General features: G+C 38.2%; 1 protein-coding gene across 10 annotated transcripts in view; it reads left to right on the top strand.

The window, feature by feature from the left end:
• Nucleotides 1-21,566, top strand: part of LOC118404799 (kinesin-like protein KIF13A) — an 86,754-nt gene that overhangs the window by 17,173 nt on the left and 48,015 nt on the right. For all 10 annotated transcript variants that reach the window (XM_035804147.1, XM_035804148.1, XM_035804149.1 and 7 more), the window contains exons 3-4: nucleotides 5,193-5,205; nucleotides 5,414-5,474. In XM_035804147.1, the coding sequence (XP_035660040.1) occupies nucleotides 5,193-5,205; nucleotides 5,414-5,474 (74 nt within the window). The remainder of the gene's footprint in view (nucleotides 1-5,192; nucleotides 5,206-5,413; nucleotides 5,475-21,566) is intronic.

Below are 21,566 nucleotides of genomic sequence, written 5' to 3'. Positions count from 1 at the left end.
TTCTTTCTATGGAAGACTGCTTACCTCATGCGGAATAAGCTCCCTAGCCAGACAAAAGGGTTCCTAATTTAGCTTTTCACACCCTTTCTGTTATCTTTTTCCTTTGAATACATCCTCTAATTGCATGATAATGATTTTTGAAAAAGCTTTGATGAGGCTAGAACCATTGTGGCCTGTTGGCTGCCAGTCTTTTCAAATGCTTTCTGGCATTTATTGATGAAAACCCTCTCATCCATTTTATCTCTATTAAAGTTTATGTGTATTGTGCAAGATCAGACAAGTCTTGTCCACTGTAATTACTGTATTTTTCTTTGAAGTTTGTGTGTCCAAAGATCACTGATTAGAGAGGTCAGCAGGGTAAGCCTTGGGTAGAGGTAACATCACAACAGTTTTCTTCCAAACTTTCTTGGCAGGTAGTTTAACTTTAAGTCTTGAAATGCTTGAAAGGTCTTTCATTTTCACTGGTTTTAACAGTTAATTTGCCAATATGAATTTATGATACTGCCAATATGTGTTTTCAATAAATTATTACTGTATTGATCTAATCATGAATCTCCCTTCACCTTATGGCGTAATTAAGTTCCCAACCTAAAAAGAATGAATTTACAACTTTATTGTGCAACAATTGTACAACTTACAAGGTACAAAGCAATGCATCTAGTAATACATAACTACAGGTCTATAAAGCTACACGAACACTTACATCTAACAAAGCATTCTAAAAGTGTATTTTCCGAAGTATCGACAATATAAAAGATCAAAGTTACTAGTATACATCAGTGCATGCATGTTTCAGATACCATCAATGATTGCCTTCCAGTACAGAATCCCACGACAGTGCAATAAAGTCTAGCAGATGTTTTATGAGGGGCTTATGTCTCCTTTCTCCCCTGTAAACTGTCTCTTCCAATCATAGTTTCATACTGTAATTTGTTGTAGGTTTGCAATGACTTAAAATTGCTTCTTCTTTGGGTTAAGAAGGGAAGAGAGGATTTGCAAATTGCTTTGAATTTTCAACTCAATCAACAACTTGGTAATTCCAATGTAAGAAAGAAGACATATTTGCAATGTGATGAGTATGTGAATATTCGACAACTTACACTGTTACAGTATTCCTATGGACTTTTTTTTTACCAGGATGCTAGAATGAGAATTTGAAATTTTCAAAATCTGCTACTAGTAGCTACTGCATTTGCTGCTGCTTCTATCTCCCATGTAACAGAGAACCCAACTGTGATCATTTCACAACTAACAAGTATTCCTATGGTCCGACTTTTTTTACCAGAAGGCTAGAATTGTTTCCTTTTTCTTGACTTAAAAATATAGTCTTTGCTGTGACTTCTATTTCCAATGTGGCAAAGAATGATACTCCCACGCATACAGTACACACATACCAGGATATGTAGGGAAGGCCTTGGGTTACAGAGTAGTCAGCTGTGATGATTGATTGCTCCCTACCATTTGGGTTCCTGGTTCATAAATTTTGATTCGGCAATCCATTATGGTGCATGGATTCACTGCACATTAGTTGTGTGTCAAAGAGTTTAGAGTGATGTGTTGAGTAAAGAATGTTACCTGAATTTAAATTTGAATCTAGATTGGTTAACCGCTGTAACTACTCAAATACCTTTGCAGGTACATGTTGGCAGTTGGTTATAACTTATATCTAGCCTTTTTTAGCAGACTCTATGATGAGCTGATTTTCTGTGTGCATTATTACCTTCATGAAATGCCATCGAGGTTATGTTTTACCCTGCGTTTGTGTGTGTGTGTCTGTCTGTGTGTCTGTCAACAAGATAACTCAAGAACAGCTGGGTGGATTGGTTACATACTTGGTGTGTTAGTAGGTTGTTACAAAAGCTGTAAATGAGTAGATTTTGGGCCCCCTAGCGGCTCCCCCTAGTACTGCAGTGGAACTTCTGGTTTCTTTATTCCGTGTTCTGAACAAGCTATGGACACAATTTTGGGGCTTTAGATAAGCTCTAATGCTCGGGAAGAAGTGACGTAAGTTTGGGTCTCCTAGTTTATTCATTCATTCATTCGTTTGTATGTAATGGACTCTGAAATGGTGTTCTTCTGAGTAACAAATGTGATGTTATCTACAAGACCTCACACATAAAGAATGGACCCATTTGTTCACCTTAACCTCTGTCTGTACAAGCCAGGGTTGTAGCCAGCACCTGTCCTTCAGTCCTTTGAAGGAATTTTGCAGCTGGGGACTGAAAAAAGTTTTCCCCATTCCGTCCCCTGGGACAGACAAAAATTGATATGTATTAAAAGATATAAAAAAACTGAAACCCATGTGTTCTTCACCAAAACAGATGCCATTAAACAGCTTAGTCTACAAGCAAAATGTGCACCTCAAAATGCAGGAAATAGTGTTTCAGAGGGTTTTGATTTAAAAATTTTCTGGGACCCAGATCCCCTAGAAATGACGCACAATGTCACACCATGCCTTTGGTGCTCAATAGGATTCCCATTCAAGATCAAGGGGACTGAAAATGATTTCAGGCTGGCTACAACCCTGGTACAAGCCATTATCCAGTTTGCTTCAGACATGACTTTATGATGTGTCTTCCATCCATTTCCTACTGTGATTGCACAGCTGGTATGTATGAGTGCATTAGGCAAATGTCACAGGCAGTTTAACATGGGGTAGCATTTGGCTTTACAATACATTAGTGTCTATCAAGGTTATGTTCAAATTGTCAACCTACTAACTTGTATATGGGTCAATTTCTATGTACATCATTCTAATTGTAAGACCAAATCATTCATAGTGACATGACCACTATTCACTGATGCTCACTCACTCTCCGGTTTAGTGTATAATATTATGATAATATTTTGTAGTTCTGAATGTATGTTGAATTAACCTTGTAGTATTATTGTTTAGTACTTGTTGCTATACATGTACATTGTACCATGTACTATGGGCAAGCAATAAAGTTCATTCATTTGATTTCAATAAACGTTATATAAACTTGATCTATAAAATGTACAACTTTGTGGCCGTGCGAGATGGTAATCAGTCCCTTTCCCTGTCTGCCATGCCAGCCTTCTAGTCCACAGACAAAATAGGAGCATTGAGGAATGATACGATGTTGGAAATCACAGATACACACTGCTATCAGACATACACACAGACAGACAAGCCCCAAACAATATTTTATCGCCTTGGTGAGGCCAAACAAACAGACTTTGGATAGACACTACATAGGCATTACCGTCCGATCCCTTAATCGGAATAAATGTCTATAAAAGCACCAGTTATGCCCAGTATGTTTGCATGGTCCCAGTAGGTCAAGTGATAGATACTACTGTAAATTTATTTATGTTTGAGGGGACCTAAAATCACCGTAAGGGGAAAAGGAGGCAGTTACTGCATTTTAAGATTGCTAAGTGCATTGCTAACAGAAAATACTGTTCATGGTGTGATGATTTTGAGAGAGGTCATCACATAAATGAGACTGTAAAACTGCCTGCAATATTTGAAGTTTTTACAGTGTGTACTTGATGGATGTTTGACCTTTGACCCTTAAAGAGGTCAGGTCATTGGCTGGGAAGAGGTGTACTTCACTTGGGATCAGGTGTCAGAAACCTTCCCAGTTGTCCAATTGTGTATGATGTATGATTTCATTATAGCCAAGGACTTATATACCCATGAAACCTCTTCTGAAGTTAGCCTTGAAAAGTACTGCAACTCTGACCTGAAATGTTTTGGAATTTTATGGAAAAGTAGTTGCTAATCTGATGACTGTATTTACTCCACAAATGGCATACCATCAGTGATAGCAGTAGGTTTAAATATTGGAATTAGGAATCATTAACCCACTAGGCCTTTCCAGGATTTTAATTTTTATGTTTCTACATTAGGCATAAAGGCTGATTTTATACCAATGCTGCTTCATTGCTTTAGGAAAATGCCCATGGCAACACCATGAGTTAAACTGCAAATATAAATCTACAATTTGATACTCAAAGTACAAGTCTCATATGATTGCCTTTTAGCCTGATGGAGTTTAGAGAATTGGGCCAAAATTGTAATAGGAGTTGGAAGCCCCAATTTGATCACTGTAACTCAATAACACTATTAACAGCACCTACATTTTGTACATGTGCAATCATGTAGTAACATGTGTGACTGAAGTAATTTTTGTTGATGACATATAGATCTATCAAGCTCAGTACATCTGTTGATGACTGGCTATCTGCGCTGGATTCTATCTCCTCTAATATCTAACAATTTACCAATCTTTACTCTAAATTACAGAAAAGGTAATCATTGAAGTTACAAAATTGACTAGTTACGGCTTTTACAGGTATCATAATAAAGTACTTCTGAGTCAAGGTAATCCAAATGGTGAAAGGAGAAATGGAGGATATCCTGAATGGTGTTGATTATTCAGTTCACATGTACGTCGTATAATTAATTTTGTCAGTGCTAAACTTTCATGTTGCTTGTTCACTCTTTTGGAATTGTTTTCGTCTACCGCTTGAAAATTAAATGTCAAATGCACCTGTATAGGGTTTTACTTTTAGCTTGAATACATATTTTATGAACATAGATTTATAGTTATGTGAAATACGTCTAATTGGTGCTTCAGTCACTGTAAACTGCATTATTAATCTTCGTATTAGAGAGTTAAAGATGAATGCCATTTCCCGACCTAAGTTGACCTTCCCATAATCACCTGGGCATGAACAAATTAACCTTGCATTTATGGAGGGAACCCCAATGTCCCACCTGTCTATCATATTCCTGAGAGCTAAATATCATCTTTTGTTTTAATAAGAAGATTTGAGAAGATTTGGAATGTCAAATTTGTGCACAGCTTAACAATCAACTTACAATGAAATTTTCATGACTACAGAAAAAGATGTCAATTTGCCTAGCTTGCAATTTGCCTAAAGCAAAAGAATATAGGCTTAGGCATTTAATATCCCTTATTGTAGGAAAAAAAAAGAAATAACAAGCCCTTAAATTATCTCATGCATTAGAGTGTTTTATTGTTACTGCCTTTGTCAGGTTTAGGAATGAAGTGATCTTGTAAAATAATGTACTAAGAATGTGAAGAATATGTAAGATGGCAACTTACATGTACATGTTTTCTAACCTGGTCTTTCTTTCTTTATCTTTTTCATTGTTACTACTGCGACATCTCCCATCATACACTTGGTGCACCAAACAGGAAACCACCCAAGGTAAGATAGAACACCTTATTTTGATTTAAGAATGTGAACTTTCATTGTTTTTATTGTGTTTGTCTGTTTGTATTTGTCTGTTTGTGTGTGTGTGTGTGCGCGTGCATGCATGTGTGCACGTGTGTATGTGTGTGTTTCTATGTATGTGTGATTTGTGTGTGTGTCAAATGTCCACTCTGATCAATATCCTTTTTTCCCTCCTCTGCAGACGTTTGCGTTCGACCATTGCTTCTGGTCCATGGACGAAACAAATACAGAGAAATTCTCAAGTAAGTGACGTTAAAAAAAAATACTTTTTTTTTTTCTGTACGCACCTTAGAACATTCCTCTTGATCAAATAAATCGTATCCACATCTGTTTAAATTGTGTCCCTTTTTCAATCTTCTAGTATGTATTCTAGCTTGTTGAACATTGTTAGTAATTTATGATATTTCTGAACCAATAAATAGTTATAACATTGATCTTATACGATACTAAAGAGAGCAGTTGTCCCTTTGGATTGTACATAAAACATTAAAAGCTATAAAGTTATGACTCCATAAAAATCTATGTGTTCTGAGACCTGTAAAAAGCTTGAAGTCAACTATCATAATTCTGCTGGGTACATCAAGACTGACACTTTAAAAAGTATCATTGAAGCTTTCATTTGAATGCCATAGACACATTGATATCTGAAGTATGCATACCCTCTAGCTACTACATGTAACACAGTATCAGGATTACCTTTTATCAGGGCTCGAAATACTGGGTGCATGTGCACCCAGGTGCACCCAAAATTGGAGCTGTGCACCCAATTTCTTTCAGTGGGTGCACAGGGTGCACCCAAATATTTTCTTAGGTTTATGTATGGAAAGATATCGAGTATACTAGTATACATCATACTCTTGACATCTAAGTGTTAGAAAGATAATAAAAATGTCTGTCATGTTACTTGTTAAGAATTTGATAGCTTGTAACTAAGTTTTGTTATTAGTTTTTTTTTGACATTCTACTTAAATTTAAGTGGTGCACCCCAAAATTTTTTGGTGCACCCAATTTTTAAAGCTGGGTGCACCAGTGCACCTAATCCCAAAAATGAATTTCGAGCCCTGTTTTATGAATGTGCTGGTCTCATAGTACTTAGCGGAAATATGAGTTGACATTTTATGTGCAGTTTATCCTGACTGTAGAGTGGACCATTAGTACCAAGCACTCATCTTTCTGGTGTACGATTGTTGCTACAGCATTTGATTCTTACACATGCACACAGCCATATGATTTGTTGTGTGGTACCAATCAATTAGTTTTTCAAAGATGCATGTCTTTGCATTTCATTTTGGCTGCTTAGTTTAAATGGACTTTTTCCTTACAGTGGAGAAGGTTAGAAGTCTAGGTTGACAGTTACTCAAGCAATAGTCAGTGAATTTTAGATTTGTTCTCGCTTAATTTACAATTACATCTTTTATACCTGGTGACCTACAGATTCTTCAGTCACTGACGAAAGTCATGATCAGTGGTAATCTCCAGGTAGATTTACCAGTGGCATAAGATAGTATCAAAGTACAACTGGCCAAAAGGAGTAGCCAAAAACACTCCTTGGCCAGCTTTACTCCTGGCAGCTTTTGATACCATCTTATATTGCCATAGGATCTGCTTGAAGATTAGATTAGTGGATGCTACCTGAAGCCAGTTGCTTGAGTAACAATATTACTGTAAATGCAGAAACTTTTGCGGTAGTTTGATGTTCGCGTTTTTCGCGGTGGCTGCTTCACCACGAATTTAAAACCACCACCATGGCAGTAAGAGACTGCAGTGCATGGAGCTACCACGAAATTGAAACCACCGCAAAAAGTTAATTTTCCTGCAACCGGGAAATTAAATCTCCGCAAACTTAAATGTATTTACAGTTAGTATCTTGTACAACCATCTTCTAGCATGAGGTATATCTGATTTATACCAGGGACCCCACAGGAAATATGTGTGTAAGCTGCATTTAACGGCCTGTTCTTCCCTCAGGAGTTTGTATTGACAGGTGCATCAATAATACAAAACTACCGTATATTCTCGATTTAAGTACGCACCCCAATTAAAGTACGCACTCCCGATTTAGGGCAAGACTCAGACAAATTTACCTCACTGAAACGTAAAATGGAAAAACCTGAATAAAGTACGCACCCCTTCTCCAGTGATCTTGAACAACTTTTGCACTAGACAAATTCTAAATTCATAGTGTTTAATCTCTTTTCTGATGGTAATTTTGCCTAAATCAAGGACTTCTGAATTTATGAAAACGCTATGTTTTCTCCGCCGGCAAATCCGTCTCTGCAAACTTGTAAATCGGCTATGGCATGTCAAACAAAGTTCTCAAATTTGACACTGCAGCGCCTGATTTACAGTTCATTTGAACATGAAAACATCCTGAATAGTTTTCCATCTTTCCCAAAACTGGTCTTGATCTTGATCCACTTCAAAGAAAACGATGTTTTGTGCTTTCCGACCGTCTTTTGTGAAGAAATTGCCGCCGAAATGCTTCTGGAGACGTCGACTGCTGCTTGTGATGTTCCATTAGTAGCATGGGTAACCATGCTGTTTGTTGACAAAAAACACAAATGCCTTATAGTTTTCAAATTGATAAACGTACAATCAACTTATTGTCAACGTTTATCACCTTTATTCAAACGACAATAACAAAAAAAATTCGACGGTTTAAGGAAGAAATAATCACCCCTCAGAAAAGTTCTACCCATACAATAGTAGTCTGTCCCAATGACCCCAATAACCCCAGCGCCATCTTGGAATAGAGATCCACCGTCACGCGCGCACGTAAACAATCCATTTTATACGCCTATTATCATCCAAAATCGATGTCTCCATGACTTAAAAATGACATGGTCATTTTCGGCAGGGATCCAGTGCCATGTGGCATTGTAAATCGAACTGCAGGGCTCCAGACTAACTTTTTGACCTAGGAGCATGGCGCTCCTAACTCCTAAAACTTAGGAGCGCCAGCAAAAAGTTAGGAGCACCACTATGAAAGGTTGGGAGCACAAGCAAACGTCTGAAGCCATACAAAATATTACTCCAATACCGGTAATCAATGTTTTTGACTAGAGATGGGTATGGCTTAAAGAATTAATTAGGGGTGTTATATATTATATATAGTTACCCAGTAACCAAACAAGAAACAAGAGAATACATGAGATCACTTTCAAGTAATACAACACTGATTCCTTACAATATATGATTTTTATAATGTTTCATAAGTTAATACACACAATCAGGAAGGGTAAATTAACCTTACTGCTAAAGGTGAAACGTGACTGTTACATATACAACAACAACAAACTAAAGAAGTCTACAAGAAAATCTGCAAACCAACAGAGGAGAAAGTGTAGCCAGGACTGTCAGGTACATCTTGTATTTCTTTTGTATCTCTTCTACTTTGTTAAGAACATAGCTGAAAATAGATGCACTGGAAAATTAGAGGTTTACTTGTAGCCTGTAACATCAGTGTTAACTTATATAGAAAAATCTGTGTACAAACAATTCATATTTTCAGTTGAAAAAATGTAGCAGAAAAGATGTGTTCGAAGGGCAAATCAATCGAACTTTTCCCAACAAACAACATCTATTTATCAGTCTTTTGAAAATAAAGACTGCAACAAAAGTAATATCTGAAGGAACCGTGAAAAAATCGCGACCTCCGTTCAACATTTTCTACGACTTCAGTGCCGACACAGCCCCCCTCCCCAGTTTGTCATCGTCGCATTAGCTGTTGTTTTCCCCGCATTCCACCGACAAACAAGCAAAAAAAAACCTCCAAAAGAATCCTATACATGTACTTATCACCAAGGACTTTAGGCATTCGATGAGTTTTCGTCAAAGTTACACGCTTTTGAAGCGTTCCTGCGTGATTTTTCCCGCGATCACAGCGGGGATATCAGATATTCCACCAATAATGGCGGCCGGGCGAGCTACGTCACGCCGAAATGGCCAATGGGGTGCGACTCTCGCGATTCGCGAGATGTGAGTTACTGCGAGACTTGCGCGAGACTTGAGTTAGAATCAAAATGGCGGCTCGGTGAAGGCCGAAATCGGCGAATTTTGAACTTTGAGCGAAGTTTTCGGGGGAAAATAAGGGCGTTGCTCATTTTTTTATTGGCGCGCCGTGCGACCATCATTTAAAGAATAGGCGCATTATTAAAATTACGGTCGCATTGCGACCAAATCTAGTCGCAGTCACGAGCCCTGAACTGGTTCCTGCAGTTGTTCCTGTTGTTTTCAGTTGTTGTTTTCAGGCAAGAATGGTGCCTTTACGGGCCATGTGTGCTGTGTGTTACGCGAAATTATTTCGGCTCCTTTTCCCATTTTGTCCGGAAGCCAACCTCAAATAAAGTACGCACCCCGACTTTGGCAATGACTTGGGACACTTTTTGAATTTTGAAAAATTTAAAAAGTGCGTACTTTAATCGAGAATATACGGTATGATTATTCATCAATGCTGTTATTGGTGCACGGTGTGTTGTAAGGTGCCTCTGGGGAATGCAGCTATTATACATGAATCAAATACGATAACTGTTGTAAATATTGTGAAGTATTTCATTTTTCTATTATTCCAAGACTAGCTACTCTGCACAGAATGGAAAATGTCATTTGGCAATTCTCATATATTTTTGTAAGGCTGGACCTACAATACATGTACGTCAATTTGATGAAGGTAAGACATCCAGGTAATAAGATACACCAAAAAACAGTTACTCAAGCAATTGGATACGATTTTGCATGGAGACAGATGTTTCAGACAACCATCCGGTGTCTTTCGTCAGCGTGCTTTTTGGCGTACGATTATTTTTAGATGCAGCACTGACTTCATAGATGTAAAGAAGCTTTTAACTCTTTCAATAGAACTGCTAAAATTTTTTCTCAGTCTCATAATATTTCCCAGCACGTCTGTTTTGACTGAATTTGAGTTCAGTTTCATAAGTATTTATTTCTGTAATCTTTATCCAGGGTGGTCCAAGCTCAGTGCTCTTGCACTGCTTTTCAGTGGAGCCCTGCGTGTTACATAAAAAGAAATTAAACATATTCATCACAAACATAGGCAAACATAAATAGACAACAATAGTAATGAAACTGATGCAAACAATAATACTAATCATAACAATAGATGCTGCTAGTGATGATGATATCAATACAAATGATGAATGAAAATAATGGTACGAAACTAAAGAAAACAATAATAATAGTAACAAAATAAATACTATCAAGTTGTCAGTTTCGTTGAGTGGTCAGAGGTCAGGCTAGCCAAGCCCTGCAGTTGGTTCTAAAGGTAGATTTTGACGTGCAGGTCTTTACAGATGGTGGAAGACTGTTCCATGCAGTAATACCTCTATAAGAGAACTTGCGCTTCCCACATTCTAACCGTACAAGGGGTAGTTTGAGGCATAGGTTCTGACTGTGTCGGGTGGGGTAGCTGTGAGAGTCAGAAGTCCTTTGAAAACTATTGATGTAATCAGGAAGTTCATTGTTAACTGCCTTGTACATTGATTGTAGCAGGTGCAAGTTTCTCCTGGATGTTAACGTTTTCCAGCCCAAGGCAGATAGCTCATCAACGCCAACATGATGGGTGTATTTTAAACCAAGAATAAGCCTAGCTGCCCGGTTCTGGAGTTTTTGTAGTCTATCGGATAGACATTTACCACAATTACCCCAAATCACATCGCAATAGTCCATTTTAGGCAAAACCATGGCGTTGAATAACATAACAAGAGTGCGCTGTGGTAGACAAGGAATTAGGCGCCGTAAGACTCCCAGTCTTGACGAGACTGCATTACATAACTTGTCAATATGGACTTCCCATGTTAAGCAAGGATCAAGCCAAACGCCCAGATACTTAAAGCTAGTGACAACTTCCAAACTGGTGCCAGAAAGAGTGGTTGACAGTTGCTCTGTACTTGACTGCAAGTATGTCTGTTTTGAGTTCAGTTTCATAAGAATTTTGACATCTTTTCAGTAACCATGTCAGATTTCTCTTTGAACATCATATGAGCTCAGTCTCCTGTAACTATTACTTGTCTGAGACCTGACACATGAATTATTACCTTGTTCCATCATGTCTGGCATTTTTCATTTTTCGAGTGACTGAATGTCTAGACCAAGCATTGACCCGTCAAGCTAAACTGACATCCCTACAAAAACCCATGCCTCCCTATTACTTTCTAGACTGACAATGTTTCAAGTGAGTTAGTGTTACTCTCTGCATGTCAAGGCTAGTCCTGTGTAGATATTCCTTAGCCTTGCTAGCCAATTTCACGACTGAGAAAGTTAGATCTTGTTGCGGGGGCTTCTAATCCCAAGTAATTTCCCATGGAGTTCAGGAGGTGAGTCTTCTCAAAGCAGGGCTTGAAATTCCTTTTCCCATTCCTATATTCAATTTTGGTGCAGGTAGTATCCAAAACTATGTCTTTCCCTTACAATTAGTCTAGTCTAAAAGATGTTTTAAGGATATTCCTAGCAAGCCCATTTTGAGTCTTGTAATGAAATGTATTAAGTATGTTAATAATACAAAGAATATGACTTAATTTGAGGGAAATGTCCTATAGAGGCGGGCTCATTTTATTATGGACCATTACGGGTTAGATGTACACTACATGTAGGTAGTAGGGGTGGGTACTGGTACAAAACCGTTTTTCTTATTGGACCGGTCCAGAAAAACCGGACCTGAAAAAAATTTCTGTACCGGTACCCACCCCTAGTAGGTTAAGGCATCAGGAATACACAAATTTCACTTGCTCTTATCCTGGTGGTATTTTGAGCCCTGTGTTCCCTATTTAGAATTCACCCATGCTTTATTCTGGGCCTTTCCAGGGCTAATGTTGTCTTCTGACAGCTTTACAGGTATTGGGCAGGCTGAATTATAAATGGGACGCTCACATAAGGCACGTTATGTGTCACACTTGCCGCAAAAAAGACCCATATACTGATATAGAGGGCAGTTAATGTCTGCAGAAGACAGAGATTTAGTATAGTTCTCAGCTTCTTAAGGCCACACCAATTGGATTGGATAGTTCTTAGCTTTAAGAAAGATAAATTATAATCCGGAAGATCAATATGCAAACAGAGTCTGAGGAGAAAGTTTTAAGGGAGTGCATATTAATAATTATTATAATTATCAAGTCACTCTGACTCAAATCAAATTTTCTTCCCATCCCTGTGTTTTAAAAATGAAATGAATAAAAAAAAGCCTCAAGCTGTTATATTTTACAATACAAAGCCTCAAATTTCCACATATTTTTGTCAAATTGAAGTGATTTTGAAACATTCTGGATATGCAAATTAACCAAACTTTTCAAACCAAAAATTCAAGTAAAGGATGGAAAATCATATAATGGGGTCACATTTTTCTGCCTAAGAATTTCTCACTGCACATTTTCTGACATATGTCAAGAACTTTATTTTTTCATGGACAGATTTTTTACACACGCGCAGAAAATTTTTCCTCTTATAGTAAAACTCTGCATGGCAGTTTGAATTCAAGACTGCACACATTTTCTCCCTAACCACAAAGTTAGATCCCTCAGTAAATGAATAACTGTAAATGCATTTAAGTTCCCCGGGGATTCAATTTTGCGGTAACAGGAGAAAGGGCTTTTCGCGCTGGTTTTAAGTTCACGGTAGCACCATGCACTGTAGTCTCTTAGTGCCATGGAAAAATGTTCGCGATGGTTTTAAGTTCACAATGAAGCGGGCACCGCGAAGACCGCGAACATTTAACCACTATGAAAGTTTCTGCATTTACAGTAATGTGGCATAATGGTTGATTACCATGGAGCCAGCTAGACTCAGTGCTTTTGCTCGTTATGAATACAGTTTAGATTTAATTGATTTATGGTGGGCCATGACATTATTACATGAGCGTGGGCTAGGAATACTGATAGACAAATTTAGGTGTGACATATTTTATCAAGCTTAATCAGTCACAATGTTGTGCATATTGTATGTGATGACAACTCTGAAATTGACATTTAAAGGTCCTTAGTTCATATTTAAGAAGAATTTTGATTCAAATTTTTGTCATATCCTTATGAAATGGCTTTATGAAATGATTTGAAATACTCCCTTTAAGTTGGATGTGCAAAAATATATCTAATATTCGCCGTGTTTGCAGTTTTCACTGTTATCTCTTCACTGCAAAATCATATTGCTGTGAATAAATTTAAACAGTTTTTCTGTCAATCCCCAGTGAACACTATCTTTTCCCCTTACTGCAATGTTTTAGTCCTTATGAATTTGTAGTATGGTCTCTCCATTGTCTAATCTCTGTTTTCCATAATTTGTAAGTCGAATTACTCAAATATGCAACTAATTATCAGCTTCAAAAATTCACCAAATCCATCACCAACTCTATCTGTCAAGATGCTATGTTCTGATACATCTATATGTGTATTATGTGTGCTAAGTTCTGATACATGAAATACTTGTGCTAATTTCTCATACACATTTTATGTGTGCTAATTTCTCATACACATTATGTGTGCTAAGTTCTCACACATGCATTACGTGTGCTGAGTTCTGATACATGTATTACGTGCGGCACTTTACAGTACATGTACTTAGCCTTGAGGGGTAACTGTATGTTGTACTCTACTGACGTACAATACCTGGTTGTGCCTATGGCTGATATTGCTCTTGTCCAGTGTCTCTATCTCATCATTTTGATGATTTTGATCTCAGTCAATGGTTTGAAGCTAATGCAGCACTGGATGAAAATATTATTGCGAGGGTCTACTGCTGTAAACCTTTAAACTTTTGCTTAAACTTAAACTTATGAGCTATGCTACGAAATTGTTTAAACTGCAAATTTAAAACACTAAGAAAAGCTGAATTTCCCACATATCACAAAATAAAACCACTGCCAAAATTGATAAATTTACAGTAATTGTACATGCTCTGATTTGAAATTAGCCTGGGGAAGGAATATGCACATATATATTATGATTTAACTGATTGCACCTTTAACTCAAATTGTACCCTGGCGGCCAATACTAGAAATAATCTCTCATTTTTCATCTTTGCTCTAGTTTGCTGTCTAGGCAATGTACTTGCAATGCAAGCTATACTACACGAGTATATGCAATTAGCTTTGGAGTAATTGGAGCAAAAGCATCCATAGTGACACACAGTGACTGATTGTACATCACTCATATGGCCGATCATTTTTGATTTACCATTTCTGATCTAAGCCATAGTTTTTTTCCCTGCGGCTGTAAACAGTGTTACAAAGATACCTACTACATGTATGTTGATGATCAACGTACATAAAATGAATACGAGTAGCGTAACAAAGGATGGTTATACTGCTGATGCACAATAAATTATAACGTTTAGCCCAAATTCTACACTTGTCTATTCTTCTATTTGTAAGCTTTAAAAAGCAGCAGGAAAATACCCAGTTAACTACGTACTGTGTATGTAACAAACAAGGCCATAGCATGTCCAGATCAAAAGATACAAAAAATGGACGTTTTGCTGCAGTACCAAGGTCACATACTAGGGGGCCCAAATTTGACCTTGACCTTTGTCTTCCCAACACCTACCTACATACCAAGTATATGATTGTAATCCATCAGGGGTTATTGAGTTATGCTGACTACAAAAATCCGGAAACACAAACACACACACACACACGCACGCACGCAGACATACAGACCCAAAACAATATTTCCATTTTATGGAGATAACTACAGTTTTTTTACCCTGCAGGATGAAAGAAGTGTTAAAGGTTCCCACTAGTACATCAAACTGCAGCCCGTATGTTAAGTCCTTATTCTGACAAAATTCGTTAACTCTATTGTAGTTTTGTTGTCCCATATCTGAGTTGAGCTCTAGGGGAGGGGCTGCTAAATCGAACTGCCCATTCCCTACATGGTTAAGCCATGTCAAACAATCACTTAAAAACACATTTACCTACATTTCAAACCTCAAGTCTTTACCCCCACTGCAAAGCTGGATTTGTTAGGTTTGTTTTGGTTCAAAAAGCCCGAGTTCAACTCCGGCATTTTAACGAGCTACAGCCAGATGATTGTCATGATGTCAGGATTGCACCCCCTCCCCTAATGGATCAGTCCATGTGCCAGTCTCGAATATGAAGGTCACTCGTAGGTCAAGACATGCCAAAGGTCACAATTTTTGGCAAGATTTTAAAAATATACATGCTTTAGTCACTCTTGCAGAAATATAGACCTTTGTGATCGAAATTTGCCCAGGGAAAAAAATTATCTAAAAGAAACAGGCTAAGGGTAGGCACTGGGCACTTTCTGCGCAGCTCCGGAAAACAACTCCCTCCCCTCTACTTCAGTGAAAGCCCTGGCCTGCGGCTTCTGAAAGTGTTAAAAGATTCCCGCTATGTACCAGAGTTTAACAGATTGCTACCATATTGTTCCTTGCAAATCCTGTGGCTTCTAAAAGTGTTAAAAGATTCTTACTGTGTATAACTAAGAGTTTTACAAATTGCACTCAGTATTTACTGTCCCATTTCTAGTTTTGTTGCCTTTTAGTTGTAAAATGTCTTACAAGATAATTCTTACTGTATGCATCCCGTAGCTGTTAAAAGCACTAAAAATAAAAGGCTCCTACTGTGAGCTAAGAGATTTACAAATTGCTACCATAATGCTCCATGCATGCGGCAATGGTTGCTATATACATCACACTTCCCACAGAGCTTAAGAGGTTTCCCGGGGTGATTACACATGTACATGTACATGCTGTATCCCAGGAAACTATGTATGTAATACATACGATACATACTGGGAAAAGATAGCATAGGGAAAATGTACTGGATGTTAGAAGGGTAGAAATATTGCAAATGAATACACTCTATTGTACTACTTTGTAGGGTTTACAGCAATTTATGAAAACACGTCTAAGAAAATAGGAAACTCCAAATCCAAGCAGGTGTTCCACTTTTCAAACCGTACCATGCCTTAGGCACAGTGGATAACAACCCATGGCCACTACCTTTACAATTTCTTAAAAACTGAAAAAAGGGCTACAGTACAGGACTACTTTTAAGTTTACCTTTTAATTACCATTTTACCAAGCAGACGTTCAGGTAGAGGACTTTGTGACTACTGCATATTAGCTTCTCTGACAGCTTAAAAGTTACAATCTTAACATCTGCTTGAACATTAAGAAAGTAGGTCAATTAAGACTATAGAGAATAAGAGGCTTCCTGACTGCCTTAAATAAGTTAGATTGAAGACGATCTGTGTTGCCAAGTGGCTGTAAAAGTGTTCAAAGATTTAAAGTATGTAATTAAGGATAGCTCACAAAGCCAGTCAATATAAAAAGCTATTTTGAGAAGTTGTATTAATTATCTTGGGAACTGGTGGCTATACAGTTTGGAGTTGAATGCAAATCCATGTGTTCCTGCGTATCAAGGTTAGTGCTGATGAAATTGGAGTTGTGCAGGTATTTCTGAAAGCCAGCCTGCTACAGTAGTCAATTTTGACCAGTAGTCACTAGTAGTAGTAGCCCAAAACATTGCCTTGAACTCCAAAAAGCTGTACCTGCAGTTCTAAATAAAGCTGCTAAAGGGCCCAACTTTCTATCAGTACTTTCTGATCAACAGAGCTTTGCATCATTCCAAAATCTTGAACAGATCTTCAGCCTGTCCAGAACACAATGATATCAAATCTGCTGCAATTCCTACAAAAGCTGTCAGGGGCACCACAATCTAATCATTTCTTTATTGTCCGTTTGCCTACAATATACATGTAAGATCCATCCATGACTTTAGTGTTGTGCTGTCCACAGGCAAACAAATTTATGCCCCCGAAAACATTACCTTTTTGGTGAAGGTTACAAATTTTGAGCCCTGTCGGTCTTTAAGACATGACCCAATATGGTAGATTCATTAGGAAGATGGCTATTGCTGTGCATCAGCTGTGCAGACTTAACATGATAACCTCCCAGTCCTGCCATTACCTGTGCAAACAACTGTACTTTATGGTGACATGGGTTGTTAGGGTGGGTTACACAGCTGTGCATCAAGGAGGTTGGGTTGGAAAAAGTATTAAAGGGCTGGGACATAAAGCTCAATGGTCGCAAATAGATCTAACAGGGTCTTGCCTTAAGAGTGTTTTGCCCATTAAAATGTGATGAGTCTTTGTGACAGATCTGACTCTTATCCACCTGTTATTGAAAAAGGTTGTGGATATATTGTAATGGGAGTCACTAAGTGCTGTTCCCTGCGGCATTCAAGAAAAAGGATACAAAATTTACATACTTTTGAGGTTTGAAATTTCTCTCGCCTTAAAACTATCAAGTTTGTTCATTGCACAATGAATGAACTGAACATGGGTACCCTTTGGAGTTGTATAATGGGTAAAACAGCCCTTTTATGTTGCTTAGTGGTTGGCCATGGCCATATTGCACAGTATTACGTAGGATTAAAGCGTTTGTCACTCTAAAAGCCTATCAGTGGAACACTAATGATCATTTGGAGATACCTAATGTAGGAGCCTAATGATGATAATAATTAGATTTTAATGCTTGATGGCAGTGACTTCTACTGCAATACATTGAGTACCTCTTGAAATGTTTGCAGTATCTTAAAGTTTTCTTTAAAAAAACTTTCTTCTCTATCGAAAACTCATTGCACTTAGGAACTGCCTGCATTTCAATTGATCCAACTCGAAGATACATTGTACAATCGGCTCGAAATACCACCTGCATATGCAGGTTAGTGCAGGTAACATTGGAGATGTGCAGGACCTGGTATTTCTGGTGTCTACCTGCACCTTACCTGCACTGGTCCATATACTGGGTTTTATATATAAATGTCATATGACGTAAGTGTATGTGGATTCAATCATTAGCTACATTGAATGTTACCTCCTATTTAGTACTATAAAAGAAAAAAAATAGCAATGGTTCCTGAACAATTTTAGTATGATTCATACTTCCTAAATTCAGAGTGGTGCAGGTAAAATATGTCTGGTGCATGTAATTTTCAATGTTACCTGCACCTGGGCAGGTATGCAGAAGTTGAGTTGAGTTTATTATGATCCACATTTAGCCTCCTCAGAGGCTATTCTTCCTGTGGTCATGGTCACATACATATTTACACATTACATACAGTTAAAAACATACAAAGTAATATACATAGCAGTTGTAACACAATTTCTCATCGTCGATATTTACAGTCCAATTTTGCAGTCCAATACTTGCTAGTTGCTGTTCCATAACTGTGACATTCTGTACAGGAAACGTCTTTTCTGAGAGTTGGATTTTGGTTTTGGTAGTCTGATCGTGTTCATTGAGCGTGTTTGGTAGTTGTGAATCTGAGACTGAAAGGTGATTTTGTCGTGCAGAGCTTTTGGTTGTTTGGTGAGCATTATTCTTTCGAAAGTGGCAAGGCTTTTCTGTTGAATCCTGTCCCTTACAGTCAGCCAGCCTAAGGTCTTCAGCATAGAGTCCACATGTGTGTAACGATCGCAACCAAGAAAAAGGTATTAGTCACATTTTTTAGTAAAACTACTAAAAGTTGACGGGAGAGATTGACCAGGTTGCCGGGTAAATTCATTGCTCCAAAGTTTAAAGAACTGTTTTATCCAGTTATATTGTTATTAACTTTGAAGCAATTTGAAGTTTGTACACTCACTGGGGTTGACATAACTTATAGTAGTTTTACATTGACAGAAATCTGGTGAAAACATAAAAGTTGCACAGACCCACATAACTTACAGTAGTTTTACATTGACAGAAATCTGGTGAAAACATAAAAGTTGCACAGACCAAGGAAACTCCTTGCATAGATTTGATACTTGGTGAATGTTACAATGAATCAAATGGTTAGGAAAATAAGGAACAGTTGCAACTTTAACCCCTGATATCACCCTCTAGTTCTACAGTACAATGTAATCATAGCATAGATCCGATCGTTAGATGTAACTGATTACAAACGATTTACACTCACCCCAGGTCAAATATTGGCAGCATAATGCAGAGGTATAATTTCCACCACTTGAAGTGTAAAATCCATATGGGAATTTGGATCCGATACTCCAGGCTTTTGCCATTTAGCCTGTTCTTATAATACCACAGGATGCATATGTAGGTTGTTGCTGACAAAATTGGAGCTGTGAAGCTTAATTTCTGATCTCTACCTGTACCTGCACCAGTCCAAATATGATTTTCCTTCTTTAATTCCCTAGAATATAATCTTCACCCACTAGGCATAATCACTGAAATCACAAAATCAATTCAGCTTATGAAATTTGATATTTGTTGCGGTACAATGTGTGAAATTTTTATGCTCTGATTATTGCCAGTCACTATATTAACCCTTTTCTTGCCGACTAACCCTGTAACCAATTCAAAGTTGGTATGAAAAGGTTACCTTAGCATGAAAATGGTTAAAAGGAGAGTATTCCACCTAGGGTATGTAGCAACTGTGAAAATTTGATTTCCGGGTACTAGACTGATTAGAAACGACTTACTCTCATGTCCCTAATAAACATACCCTCCGGAATAAACATACCCCCCGGACAAATCGTCAATATCTAATAAACGTACCCCCCGGAATAAACATACCCCCCGGAAAATTACCAAATTGACATGTATTTAACTGTGACCATGCTACTTCTGTCCAAAGAAAAGGAGATGATAAGCAGGTAGGTCTTTTTATTCATTTATGCCTAAGAACCACATCAGTTAGTTCTATAAATGATGAGCTGAAGAACTATAGATATCTTGTTCGAATCATGATGTTTTCTCAATTTTTTTAATAAAGGGTAAGTTGAAATTCGCAGTGGAAACTGCCGTAGGGTCACCTGAGTATAGGGGCCACGTAACTGGCCATGCGGTCAGTTTTCGTCGGTCCCTTGGATTTTTCCCGTTGACCTACTAGCAGTAAGCATGAAGAAATAGTCTATAGCGGTCACCTGTCGAATGCGGTCGCGGCCAGACGATTTTCAGTCCGGCCGCCAACAAGTACTGCCGCGTGGCCGGCCGCGTTACGCTGCGCTAAATAGTAAATTATCCACGAGGAATCACTTTTTTTCTGTACTACATCAGCAAAATGTCGGTTCAACTTGGACTCTTTATGAAGGAGACATTGAATAAAGGAAACATTATACAAAATTATGTGATTTTATGCGAAGTGTTGTTGAATTCACGTGGCGTTTTTTTCTCATCTCAGACTCTTTGCACTTCTACCCTTCTCTACATCGTCATTTCTGTGCAGACTGGAAGGCTATATGGGCAGATTTTACAAATAGACCGTCCGTTCATGTATCTGATGTTTTAGGTTCTTGAAATGCATGTAAGCTGTCCCAATTTTCGTATTCCGCGGGCCAAAAATGGAAATCGCCGTCTTTGCGTTTTCCTCCAACATGGCGTCGCTGCAGCTGATAAACAAGGTCACTAGGGGTCAGTGGACGACTCCACTTTTACCAAGGTAAAATATCGCAACAAGATTTCTGATGTGTAGCATAAAATACAGTGATTACGGTATAAAAACGATTAAAATCTATTACATGAAAGTCAATTATGTGAAAACTAGACTAAGGTTGATTTTTGTCAAAGAAATAAGCCTACATAAAGAAAGTTTTATTTTGACGTGACCATCTCGGCATAATGGCACATATCATATCATATCATATCACATCATCGGATAGGAGGCAGTTTGCCTGTGGAATCCGCTTCTAACAATTGCAATTAAAAACTAGTTTCCATTTTATTTAACAATTAACAATTAAAAACTAGTGTCCATTTTATTCAACAATTAACGATTAAAAGCTAGAATCTAGAGTTTGTGAAAAGAGACTGTAATAACAATAGAGTTCATGTTGGGCTAGGCGTGTACTCAATGCCCCCCCAGTAACTGTCCAGCTTTGATTTGAACATGTTTACAGAGTCAGCAGCCACTACATCCGCGGGAAGATCGTTCCATGCATTGATGACCCTAACGCTGAAGAAATTGGCCCGAGCTGACTTTTTGGCTAGGGGTTTCACAATCTTGAAGGAGTGTCCTCTCGTACGTCCATCAACATTGAATTTGAAAAGGCGGGTAGGGTCAATGCGGTCAAACCCCTTGACGATCTTAAATAGCTGTATCATGTCGCCTCTCTTACGGCGGTGTTCAAGGGTGGGGAGCCTGAGGCGGCGCAGTCTATCCTCGTAGGTAAGTTCACCAAAACCAGGTATAAGTCGCGTCGCCTTATGTTGTACTCTATCGAGCAGTTGCTGGTCACCTTTGAAGTGAGGACCCCAAATGACGTTTCCATACTCTAGTATAGGGCGAACCATGGTCTTGTACAATATGGGCACAGTTGTCTCATCTAGCCGTTGAAAACTCTTCCTGATTAGCCCCAGGGTTC

This window comes from Branchiostoma floridae, chromosome 17 (genome assembly GCF_000003815.2).
Source record: "Branchiostoma floridae strain S238N-H82 chromosome 17, Bfl_VNyyK, whole genome shotgun sequence".
Taxonomy (NCBI): Eukaryota; Metazoa; Chordata; class Leptocardii; order Amphioxiformes; family Branchiostomatidae; genus Branchiostoma; species Branchiostoma floridae.
The sequence above is the reverse complement of the archived record's forward strand: the minus strand, read 5'-3'. Positions and strand labels throughout refer to the sequence as shown.